General features: G+C 43.6%; 1 protein-coding gene across 1 annotated transcript in view; it reads left to right on the top strand.

The window, feature by feature from the left end:
- Nucleotides 1–11,463, top strand: part of ERCC3 (ERCC excision repair 3, TFIIH core complex helicase subunit) — a 58,461-nt gene extending 46,998 nt beyond the window's left edge. The window contains exons 12-15 of the mRNA XM_088455819.1: nucleotides 113–230; nucleotides 8,070–8,188; nucleotides 9,827–9,979; nucleotides 10,867–11,463. Coding sequence (XP_088311945.1) covers nucleotides 113–230; nucleotides 8,070–8,188; nucleotides 9,827–9,979; nucleotides 10,867–11,001 — 525 coding nt within the window. The 3' untranslated portion in view covers nucleotides 11,002–11,463. The remainder of the gene's footprint in view (nucleotides 1–112; nucleotides 231–8,069; nucleotides 8,189–9,826; nucleotides 9,980–10,866) is intronic.
- Nucleotides 11,464–13,138: the final 1,675 nt, after the last annotated feature.

A 13,138-nucleotide genomic window follows, 5' to 3' on the forward strand; every position in this document is an offset into this window, starting at 1 on the left:
CGCTCTATAGGGTAATGACTGTTGTGTTCATTAGAGAACATTTAATATACACTGTAAACTTGACCACTGCTTTAAAGATTGTTTCATACTAAGTACCTGTTATATGATGTAGGTGGGAGACACATCCTTTGATTTACCTGAAGCCAATGTACTGATCCAGATATCATCACATGGGGGGTCTCGCAGACAGGAAGCCCAGCGCCTGGGGCGTGTGCTGAGAGCAAAAAAAGGTAAAATATGTTTTCCATTCCTTCCCCCATTTCCTGTCAGTAACTGGAATTTGTGCTGTATAGTGAATAAGAAATGAACCTCATGGAACGTATCATTTGCGGGAAATCTTAGTTCTATGAATGGGACATCTTGTGTAGCTGGCAGGACATACAGGGCTTGTAGTATCCTTTTTTGTTCTTTGTATTTGTTTTCCCTTCCCTGCCTGGGATAACTCTCATTTCCTTGAAGCAAATATTTTATTTTTATCACTAAATCATTTCTGAGAATTTAATAACTAATTATACACCATTAATAGCCTACTCACAAGGTTTTACCCAGGTAATATACCTTTAAAACATTAGGATAATTTAATTTAATGAATGCACACAAGTGTGAAATAGAGTAAAGGTATATTATTATTAACAATTCATACTCCTAAAGGTCACACATAGTATATCCTGAAACAGTATTAAACAAATACAATGTAAGATATAGATAGATAAATTGATGTGTATGAGTGATGCAGTGTTAGACACATTTCAGTCGCATCTCCACTTGTGACTGAGTAGGAGGAGCTGAGCGTTCTCATTGAGGCTAGGTTCAACGTATCTGTGGAATTGCAGGCTGTGCATGGTTGTACACCAGGTCCCGTGCGACTCAGCCGAGCATTTTTCTCACTCAAATGTCTCTTATTTGCATAAAGAAAACACTGGAAGTAACAAAACTACTTCGCTAGACTGCACTGATAAATTTGATGTGCAAAATTTGTACTTGTGTGTGCGAATGAGTCTGAATCTGCATACGAAGTGCTATGATGCAGCGGCCACGTATTTTTTTCGTGCCACGTTCCGTTGTGCTTCATCTGCGACTCTATGTAACCCCCCCTTTTACCACTAGGGGCCCTAGATTACCATTCACTTCAGTGTCTAGGGTGTACCCACTCCTATCCTCTCGTTAAGTGGTACACATACTTTATTTGTGCCTCCACCCAAGTATCTGTGGTAGATATGGGCCTACTTGGAAAAACCCACTTGACTGGTATAAATAATCTCTAAGTTTTAATAGTGAGCTATTTACAACAGGTAATGGGACACAGAATATTAAAGTGTGTAAAATGTAAACCACCTGTCCCTTTCTCATCCATAGGGTTCAGGTAAGTAATTACACTGTACAGATATACAAATTAAGTTTTTCTTTATATAAGTTTTTAAGAAATAACATCAGTAGTATACATAGATATGATCAAAGTAATAGTAGAGGGCGTAGATTGCATTCTCCCAGCTTTCCGCTATAATCCTGTTTTTCAAAGATAATACACTGATGGTGTTGCGCTAATTGGATTTGTAATTACAAATAAATACTTAACGTGGCAGAAATGAATTCAAGACACCAAATAAATCTACCATGAATTTAATAAATACACATTAAGCATATCAGTAATGGTATACAAATGACATATAACAATCACCTTAATATTGTAAAAGTCTGTACAGACTATCATATATTACCATGGAACCTCTTGATTCCTAATAGAAACCTGCATAACTGACAGGTTAACTAAAGAAAACATAAAAATATAAAAAGATTGTATATTGCATGTAAACTTTGACCAATCTTAATCAGACTGTTCTCACCCGATCAGTACAATGCTATTTAGGAAACACGGACTCCATGCTAATTCGAAAAGTGCACATATAATCCACCTGTATATCCTGAAGAGGTGTAGTGGTTACTGGTATCTCCTACCGCCTGGCCAATGGAGAAGGTTATCCTCTTACGGGGAAATCCTGAGGCTGTAATATGGTGAACACATGACCGCCTGGTTATCTCTCACCATCTTGAATCCAGCCAGCGGGCACCGTCACCGCAATGTGTAGCGCTTATGGCTCTCCGTGGAAATAAACGGGTATCCAAAGTCAGCAAAACGACTGTGTCACTTGATGAAAATCCTCTAACTAGTTTCGCTTCCACTCCATGAAGCTTTATCAATTCATGCTCTTTGATAAAGCTTCATGGAGTGGAAGCGAAACTAGTTAGAGACCAGAGTAAAAGAATAACAGGAGAGACCAGACACATGCACAGCCTTTTATTCCTGTGAATTATCTGTCCCTGGCTGTCGACCTTCAGTATGAGTACTCTGCAACAGATTCTTCAAGCAATTGATGCCTCTGCCCTGAGGCTTATTGGCAGAATTGGAAAGTTGCGGGTGGATAATCCTCCTCCCTGTTGTGTCCATCAGAAGATGTGTAGGGGGGTTGATGTGCCTCTGATTCCTGCTTACGAAGTCCTCTTGTCTCCAGTACTACAACCTTTGCCTCTTCCAGTGGCTCTAGTTGCGATGGAGGCTGACTATTTTTTCATCTCCGGTCCCCAAGATTTGCTTTCAAGTCCTTACATTTGCAATGATGTCTCAAGATGTACCTTCTAAATATTTTACTTGTTTCATGTACTTCTCTGTTTATTTCCATGCGAGCTGTGGTGGGATTTTTGTTTCTTTACCTCCCTGCAAGAGTTTGAGGCCTGGCCGGACTAGAACTTTGTAGTTCATAATTTGGTCCTAATGTTTTGATATTTTGGATGTTTTATTTATTTTTTATTTGTATGCTGCTGGTTTTTAATATATCCTGTTTTATCTAATTTATATATATATATATATATATATAATATATATTATGAATATGTCATTTTAAAGCTGTCTATTTACATTTTGGTGGAACTCCATTTTTATTTTTTGCGCACGGGGGAGCTGGGCAGAGCCATGTTTTTGGTCACTTAGTAGCCCCAGTCATTTATCTGATGTTTAGATCTTTTACTTGGGTTGGGGGGGAAGGTTAGGTAAGCTATATGTAGAGTAGTTGGGATGGGGTTAATATGGGGATCCAGGTATACTTAAGTTGGGGATAGGTTATACAGGGTGGGAGGTTATAGGGAGGTTTTTGGGTATAATTATTATAATTTTTTTCTTTTTTGTGTAGTTGCTTATTTTGTAGGATAGGGCATATAGGGAAGGGAGCTATGTGAAGTTTTTGTTTTGATATAATGGCGGATGTGTAATTATTTTCTTTCCTATATTATCAATTATTGTGTGTCACCTGTGCCCCTCCTTTTTTTTTTTTTTGTTCACTTTGGTGTGCACCTGAATGGCGCATTCGGGTGTTGCTTAGCAGCTTATCCTTGATTGTTGTGGGGTATTCTTTTATGTGACCTTTCCCATTTCTTAGTGTCTCATGTCCGTCAACACAACGACTAACTTTTATTTTGCCATTTGCTCATTGCCTCTGTTATTATATATATATATATATATATATATATACTTTTTATATATGTCCTCATGCTTATATATGAGTGTTTCCTTTTGTGGGTGCATTTTATTTTTTTTTCTCTATTTCAAAACTTTCAATAAAAACGACATGATCAATAGTAATATAGTAGAATGTTTAACCAGTAAAAGAACATTTAAGGTAAGTAGGGATGTAGTCGCCATCCTGGCGCCAGTACCCCGACTGCCGCCATCCCGAAGGTAAGTATTGGCAGTTAGGGGAGGGTTAGGGTGCGGGGTTAGGCACTAGGGGGATGGTTAGGGTTAGGCACCGAGGAGTGAGGGTTAGGGTAGGAGCTAGGGTTCGTGCTAGCATACTTGCCTATGGGTGTCGGGATTCTGACTGTCGAGATGCCGCTGTCAGTATTCTGACCAGCGGCATCCCGATCGCCGGCAATCCACCCCAACCCGGTAAGTATACCAAATATTGGTGCTCAAATATAATATTGACAGAGTAGTGTAGATCACATTCTACTAAATAGAAGTACAGTTCTTAGTCCATAAGATTACCTCTCTCTTATTAGTACAGATGGACATAGTTTGCTGCTAAAGCTGTAAATAGTCCTGTGGGAAAACCTCTGAACCTAGTGCTTAAAACTAACTCTAGGTTGCATTGCTTGTCAACAATATGTATGGTGCATGGTTGCAGTGGGGAAGAATATAAGCCCTCTTGGTGTTTCCTGTTGAGTAAGAAGTATACAAATAACAATATTCTTGGTAACGGATAAAAACGCTCTCCTTTCCACAAAGTACCACTTCAATTAATTCATATAACATGTAACAGCTGGGTTATATGTAGCAAACTTGGGACTCGCATGACTTGAGATGTCAAATGGCTGATAATCCCAGCTCCTAAAGATGCGTATCCACTACACGAGAGTTAAACGACTGTACGATTACAGCATTGTAATCGTTCATCATCCTGTGCAGTGGATAATGTGCCTACACTGAATGATATGTCGTCACCCTCCCTCATCCCCGAACATGCACAACCTGACCATCTCGTTAGGTTGGCCTGCATGTTCAGGCACTGACAAATGCCAACAATGACCAGCGGGAGCGCATATCGCTGGTCGTTGCCGGCATATTCACTGCACGATTAACATATAACGATGTCGTTATCGTTCAATAGCTAATTTTTCTCGTGCAGTGGATGCGCGCCTTAAGACTTTAACTCCTTAAGGTAAATAGTGATGATTATGACCAAAACTGTGGGTGCAGTTTACTATGATGGCTATTTACTGTTTAAGTGGCTTGTTTCTAGTAGTGGGAGTACTTTTCCCATAAAGGAGATGGCCTCAGTAACAACAGTGTACTCAGTGGCGTAAGTTCAACCCAGATGCCCGGAAGCAAGTTATAATTTGTTCCCCCCCCCCCCCCTGTCAAAGCCACTGACACTGTAAAGTAGCCATTCTCATGCAGACAGGCTATAGATACACAAAGGCAGCAGCTGATGGTCTGACATGGAGCTCTCCACTAGTGTATGGCAGCTTCTCAGGTGCTGTGAAGGGGTGCCATGTAGTGACGGTACACTCCGGGTACATAGTTACAGCCCTAAGTGGGGTGAATATATTGTGGACAAGGGGCCCCTTCAGAGCTGGAGCCCGGCGGCAGGCGCCTCCATGGTCTCCCATAGTTCTGCCTCTGAGTGTACTAGCCTCTGGTTAACTTCTGGCAATTGTCTGTGGAACTGTGCATTTGTGCTACTCACTGCAGCCTTAATGTCTGGATTAAATAAGGCCCAACTCTGTTCTATTTGATACTACTCCCCCCATCTCTCTCCTTTTGGTGGAGTAATGAAAGAGCTGTAATATGAATATGAAGGGGCTGTTGCAGGCTTTGGACACTAGCAGGCTGCCCACACATAAAGTTGTCTGTAGGCAAGTGCTCTATCCTCTGGTACTGCGGTGAGTGTATAACTGAGTGCAGTGTGACAGTTTATACTCTTTTTTTCTGGTAGGGCGCTGCTACCACTACCAACCACACACCAGAGTGCTTAGTTGCTCCCTCTGACGGCTGCACTTTGTAACGCGGGCCATTTGCAGCCTGCTGAAGTCATATGCCGGCTGTATAATGTAGCTGCCTCTCCTAGCTTTGGCGATCTGGCACTACCACTGCTGCTTATCAGCCTCATGGGAGCCGCTCCACTGTTAACCCAGGGATCACCTACAGGACCCCCGCTGACACCGCGGCCACCTCCGACCCTGCCGCTGGATACCATCGCTGCTTTCACTTCTTCACAAGGGTGAGTACCCCTGCCCACTGGCCTCCACAGCTCCGGCTGGGTCTCCCTCTCCGGCTCTATCCCTCTGCGCCTGGTAGCACATCACAGCTCATCTGCTACCTGGGACACGGGGGCAGGCACTGAGAGGAGGGATTAGCAGACTGGCCTGACAGCTGTTATATACCATTTTGAACCGGACCCTCTTTCGCTGTATCACTCCGCCCCTTCTATAGTGTATTGGCATCCCTCACGCTGGGGCACATCCTGACTACAAAAAAAAAAGTACCATGTTAATCTATGTCATTTTTATTTTTTATATATCACTTTTTACATATTCACATATATGTAAAATATCTATAGCAGTTCCTACACATTTACCATATTATACAATACATTTACTAACTCCAACTAGTCCTAGCCCTTCACGCATACATCCCATCTTTGGAAGGTTCAGGATCGGGACTGCAACGTGCTTTCGAAAAGGGGGCATGGCCTCACAACGTCATCTATTCACCCGCTGCTCCGCAGTAATGTCTTTACCCTTAACCAGGGTTACATGTACATGTTTAAAACTAATTCCTATGCTGTTAAAGTCGCAACCCGGCATCGCTGGTACTCTTTAAGTGGTGTTTTGCTGCGTCTGTTATGCAAATAATTCACAAAATGTAAAGTAAAAGATGCTGCGCTGCTCTTCTTTGAGCGTCCCAGTTGCACCGGGCGTCTCCCACTGTATGTAGGTGTATGAGGACACATCTGCATGAGCACTGATGTCTGCTATGTGGCCGCACATATGTATATGAGCAGTCCAGATGAATACAACTCTGTGTATGGCTGAAAATACACGTTTAGTTCTATGTGGGAGTGAGTGCGGCTGACTTGTGTTCAGATCTGCACCATCATGTGTCTATTTGGCCTCTTCTCTCTGTGAGTGTGCTATCCAGGAACCAGAAATGTATTTCTCGATGAGAGAATGTTTAATACACAGTGATAGGAATAGTTATAACACAGAGGGGGGAATATACTGTTCCAGGAAAGTACAAGACTGATAGATGCTGAATTTAAATGTATAGATAAATGTTCACTGCATACACACTATTTGCTATAACAGTCGCAGATTTGCTGCTTTGAGTTGGCATGCTGGGTGATGAGGTGCAATCACAGCACCGTGTTCGTGTTTCCTTCACTCAGCTAATTGACTTGAACATTTCTCATGACCTGTAACATTATCACTTTGTTACCCTGTGGGGGTGGAAGGGTGAACTTTATTCAATGCATCCCCGCCGGGCCCCATCTGAGCATAATTCCCTCCCGCCATCACTGTGCCCACTCATTCCTATCACTGTCTGTAGCTTTCTCTGATTTATGTACCTTCATTAAAGATTTCTCCTGCTCCCAGATGTTCCACTTTTCTGCCTATAGAACCTTCTGTACTGGTGTGTGTTTTTTTTATTTTTATTTTATTATTTGATGCAATTATAATAACAGCCAAGTACAATCTTTACTTGTGGTGATATATTGTTATTTTTCTTTCTCTTTACTTCATTTATAAAATGCTACCCCAGATAATACATCATTGTTTTTAAAGGGACATTCCATAACGGCCTCTGTTAAGAAACCAGGTATCTTTCCTTATTCCGGTTAATGTATCCAGGTTTGGTATGTTGTCTACTGTAGAATGCCAACACAGGAGTAATGTTATTTAAAGCATTTTAACTGTGTCATTATTACTACTTTAAAAATGATGCTAAACCTTAGTGTTAAGTTACCATTCCGACATGTTGTACTGCTTTAAATAACATTACCCCTGAGTCTGCATCATGCAGTCAACATTACAGTGTCAACATTTTATTGTTGACAGCGCAATCGTTGACGATCTATCTCCCTATTTTTCCACAAATCTTGTCTTTATTCTCTTCCAGAAGAAGTCACCAATTTGCTTTGAGTGGAGACCCCTATGATGTACAAGAGCTGTGCATTGCGGGAAGGGCCAAAAACCCTAAGGGTCTCCACCATTGCATTTCACAAGCTTCACTGTTTGTCTGTAACTGTACCAAGGATCTCTGTGAAATGTTTTAACCAAAATATGCATTTTAATAATGTCCTTAGCTCAGATTACGTTGTGGGGACCCATGAAGATAGGGTATCACCTCTAATGCGTTACTGATATGTGTTCATATGTTTTATGAGTATTGTGGAAGTCCATTTCATGGATCATTTAAAGACATGTCTAGGGGTAATGGGTTTATGTCACTGAATAACCCCTGCTGGCTGGAAAGCATTGAGATATGCTATGTATGACAAGTGTTCTTCTTTAAGGAATGGTCGCAGAAGAATACAATGCCTTCTTTTACTCTCTGGTGTCTCAGGACACACAGGAAATGGCCTATTCCACCAAAAGACAGAGATTCCTTGTGGATCAAGGATACAGCTTTAAGGTAAGTTTTTTTTTTTTCACTAAGGGATTTAAATAAGCCCTGATTTGAGCCATCAGTTTTTTGGGCTGAGCAACATACATCCCTGAGACACTGCTCACCAATGTCCTGGAGGCCTGACTGACCTATTTATCATGTCCTGGTCCCTAGAGAATTGATGAGCTACAACCTCAGGTATATTTGTTTATCTCATAAAATGACTGTGTGTAGGTTAGAAGTCCAATTTTCATTCAGAGAATTAGCCCATCATGGTCCATTGGAACAGTTTCAATGTGACACGTGTGTGCATGTATGGATATGATGCCAATCTGCTGCAAGAAATATAATATGGTAAAGTTGGTGGAAGACGGGCACCATTTCGAAATTAACGTTAATCCACTGTCCCCAGATATCCAAACTAACGTCACTTCAGCCACTGTCACTTGTAACTTCTCTGCATGTTCATCCATCTTCGTTACTGTGAAACACATAGAAAATCACAATGCTCATCTGTGGTAAAATCATATGTTCGTATAGCGAACAGGGCATGATAGTGGGTGCCTGACGGATGGGACATTCCATTTCCGAATTTGTGTGGAAATTTAACATTCTTCGATCTACAGTGTCGCGTGTATACCAGGAATACCTCATGGAAGGCATTACCACCCACCGTGGACAGTGCAGTGGCCAACCACAGGTGCTTAATAACCTTGGCCAGCGACGTCTGCCCAGAATTGTCTGTGGTAACAGAGAAGCAACACCTGCTCAAATTACATCCATATTCAATGAAAGAGGTACCAGACAGGTATCCAGCAGGTCTTGATATGGGAGCAGAATATGGTCTGGGATATGGGAGCAGAAGACCCACCAGAGTGCCCCTGTTAACAATTAAACACCAAACACAGTGCCTCACCAGGGCTTGTGACATCACTAATTAGACCCTGGAGGACTGGCAACATGTGGCGTGGTCCGATGAGTCACGGTTCCAGTTATTTCAGTTGATGGTGGGGTTTGGGTGTGGCACAGACCCCATGAGGCCATGGACCCCAGTTGTCCACAATGCACTGTTCAATTTCACTTCCACTGATGCCCTGACTTCGGGTCTTAAGCCCGGGAGACACTAAACGATATGTGACATATCGTCCACATCAGGCAGTACAGTGTACTTGCTGAATATGAGCGCATCGTCAGCGACATTGACAGTCGGACCTGCATGCAGGTCCGATGGGCGATCTAGTCAGCGGGGGCCATGCTGCTGAATGCAGCATGGCCCCTGCTGTTGTGCCGTTGCTCGGCAAGTGTGTATGCACTTGCCGATGCCGAGACCCGTTAACGTGGACGATACACACTAGACATCGTCTGCTGTGTACTGGCTTTAGATTCTGGGAATTTCCCCAATACATTGCAGATGTGTGTGGGGGGGTGGGGGCCTTAGCTCTAAACCTTTTGGGCTGTTGATTGCTTAATTAGATCAGGGTCATTATGGAAGCCCCTGCTGTCTGTAAGATTTCTACACATTAATTACTCAAGTGCTTTGTTTTTGGTTTTCACTTATAATGGGGATCACTGATCCCAGTTCCGAGCCAGCCAGCCAGCCATCCATCCATCTATCTTACATAATATAAAGTACTTTTTTTTGTTTGTTGTCTGCACTTGGATTAGGTGATTACAAAACTCGCAGGGATGGAAGAGGAAGATCTGGCATTCTCCACCAAGGAAGACCAGCAGCAGCTTCTGCAGAAAGTGTTGGCGGCCTCGGACCTCGATGCAGAGGAAGAGATTGTGGTCGGGGAGTTTGGCTCAAAGTCTACACATGTAAGAGTAACACTGTGTGTATGTATAATAGATAAATAGATAGAGAAAATGTCTTAATTAATGGCTTTATTAATTGTGGTAGCCATTAAGAACATAAACCTAGCACTATAAATGTGAGTACTGAGAAAATCATATGGTTACACAGTACTTTAGTGATAATTATGATTAAGGCATAGGCTACACTGACTTAATGATCTGCAAGAGATTGTATGTAATGGTACAGACCCTGCTGCTGATATGAGACATCCTACTTGTGCTCATGCTGTAATGATGAGTGAGGTATGCAACTTTATCAGTTTCTGTGTGTCGGAAGAAATGGCCACATGTAGCTAGGGTCATAAGGGGAATGGTTTTAGGTTAGCTGGACACTTGCAACTTAATGGAACCAAAATCAGTAGCATAGACTAGCTCTAAAGCTGGGTACACATTGGCCGACATATCGGCCATTCTGTTGTGTGCATGTTGGCCAGTGTGTACCAGTGATATGTCTGTGAATGATGTTGTTCACAGACCTATAGTGTCGGCTGTGCTGCACAGCCGATGCCCAATATATCTGCAGATATTCTGCATCGTGCTGTAAGTGATTGACAGTTCAACTGGGCGGGAGCATGTACCGCCCAGTTGTGACGTCATTATGTTCTGCACAGTCTGCAGATATATGTGCAGATCGATCATTCTGCAGATATATTGGTTAGGTGTGTACCCACCTTCACAGCCAAAAAAAAGTTGAGTAATAATGGCTGCTTTGCATGGAAAATGTGTGAAGCACCACAAAAAAGTAATATGTTTACTAAAAATGGATAGTTCTGTTTCATGTAGAACTGAAGAAAAATAATTCACGTTAAAGTGTTCTGTCCCTTTGCAACATCACTTTCTTTTATCTGCAGGTGGCGCGGCGTGTAGGCGCTATGAGTTCTATGTCTGGAGCCGACGATACGGTTTATATGGAATATCACGCTCCCCGAAACAAGGGCGGTAACAGCAAGCACGTGCACCCGCTCTTCAAACGCTTCCGTAAATGATGATGAGAAGTCCGCGTCTTCATTCAGGCAGTCCGGGTTCATCATTTATACACAATAAAGGAACTGGCGAAGTCTGGTGTGTAAAATTAACATCATACAAGCTTCATAGGTAGAACTCAATAGAGTTGGATTTCCATTTAATATTTTTCTAATGTACAGACTAAATCTTACATTTAAATGTCTGCAAGTAAAACCATTTTATTCAGGCAATTTCTTGTAACTTCGCTGCAGATTTGGGAATTTTCCTTACCGGAATAGCAGAAAGTTGTTTTGTTTTTTAAAATTTTTGCTGTTCAGTTTTATTCCTTGTGAATAAAGAGAGCAATTATAAATATGGCTCGTTCCAGATTGGCACCTATGTCTGAAGTGGTGATTTAAGGTGTTTGAAAATATTTAAGTGATTTTATAATACAATATTAATGTTGTGTGAAGTGTAATTATATGTAGTAACACATGAGTAAAAATATTTTGTGTGTTTATTTTTATTAATTTCCAGTCCAAGGGCCCCTACTTCATCCCCTTTGTTACCTTACAGATATGTTTTCTTTTTCCACCAGTAACCTGCCATTACTGGCAACTCCTACTGGTTCTATTTGTCCACCAGACACTCATTGATTGGGTGTCCGCTTTGCACCATTGGAGAAGAGTAGGTGCTGTCACCAGCACCTGGACCTACTTTCTTCATGGTTTGGGGTAAAAGTTGTTGCAGCACCTGTTGGTTGGATCCTCCTGATCGCTTGTTTTGGATCAGGACTGCAGGCAAAGCATTGTGTAGTACATGGGGTATTTCTACTTCAGGGTCCATAGGGTCCACAGGGTTGACTTTGGGGTATAGCTGGATCTGGATCCACAGGCACCACACAGTTAAAGCTTTTGCTGCTCCCAGGATGCACTTGGGTCCATCCTCCTCTGTACCCCGCCCCCGAGCCACAGGCACCTCAGTTTTAGTTGGTGCCCGGCCGGAGTTGGGTCACCCTTTTGCAGTGGGGCCCCCTTGTTTAAAGTCTATCTACTCTCTCTGGGGCAGTGACCCGTCTGTCCATGGCCATCTCTTGGGTGGCCAAAGCCGTTGAGAGCTGGGCCAACGCTTTAGAGGACACTTTACCAAAGTGATGGCGATCATGGCCACACATCTTCGGAGCCAGAATTTATGGCTGCTGCCGTATCTAGACTACCTCCTTTTGCTGGCGAGCTCTCCGGAGGTACTGCTTTAACATCTCCACCTGACGATCGCTTGTCTGCAAGCGCACGGGTGGTTGATAAATTGGAGAAGTCCTCCCTGATTCCATCACAGCGGATGGTTCATTTGGGAGCCCTGCTAGATTCTCATCAGCAAAGGATCTTCCTGACTCCGGAAAAGGTCTCCTCCCTACAGCTGCAGATACAGTTTCCTGAGCAGTTGCCGCCTGTCAGTCCATTCGGCGATGAGAGTTCTGGGGTCCATGGAGTCGGCATTCGACATGGTGGAATTTGCCCAGTTCCATTCCCGGCCCCTGCAGGGGCTGATTCTATCAGGATGGAACGGGTTACCTCACCGGATCCGCTCTCAGATGCTGGTGTTGCCCCTGGAGGTCCGGCAGTCTTTGGCTTGGTGGCTTCAGACAGCTCGTCTGGTCGAGGGGCGCCCCTTTTGGATCCCGGACTGGGTCCTGCTCACAACAGATGCCAGTCTCTGGGGTTGGGGGGCAGTGACAGGCTCGTTGTCACTCCAGGGACGTTGGACTGCGGAAGAAGCACTTCTCCCCATCAACATCCTGGAACTGCGGGCGGTGTACAGGGCCCTGCTGTCGTCCGGCACCGCTCTTCAAGGAAGGGCGGTTCAAGTTCAGTCCGACAACGCATCCCGGGGAATGGTCGCTGCACCCAGAGGTGTTTCAGCTACTCGTGGACAAATGGGGGCTGCCAGAGCTGGATTTGATGGCCTCCCGTCACAATCACAAGTTGCCTGTTTACGGGTCAAGGACAAGAGACGCAGGCGCATGTCTGGTAGACGCGCTGTCGGTGAAATGGACGTTTCAACTGGCGTATCTGTTTCCTCCGATATCCCTGCTCCCTCGGGTCCTGCGGAAATTCAAGCAGGACGGCGGCACGCTCGTGCTGGTGGCCCAGACGTCCTTGGTACTCCGATCTGAGGAGC

This window comes from Taudactylus pleione, unplaced genomic scaffold (genome assembly GCF_031769625.1).
Source record: "Taudactylus pleione unplaced genomic scaffold, aTauple2 ptg000671l, whole genome shotgun sequence".
NCBI lineage: Eukaryota > Metazoa > Chordata > Amphibia > Anura > Myobatrachidae > Taudactylus > Taudactylus pleione.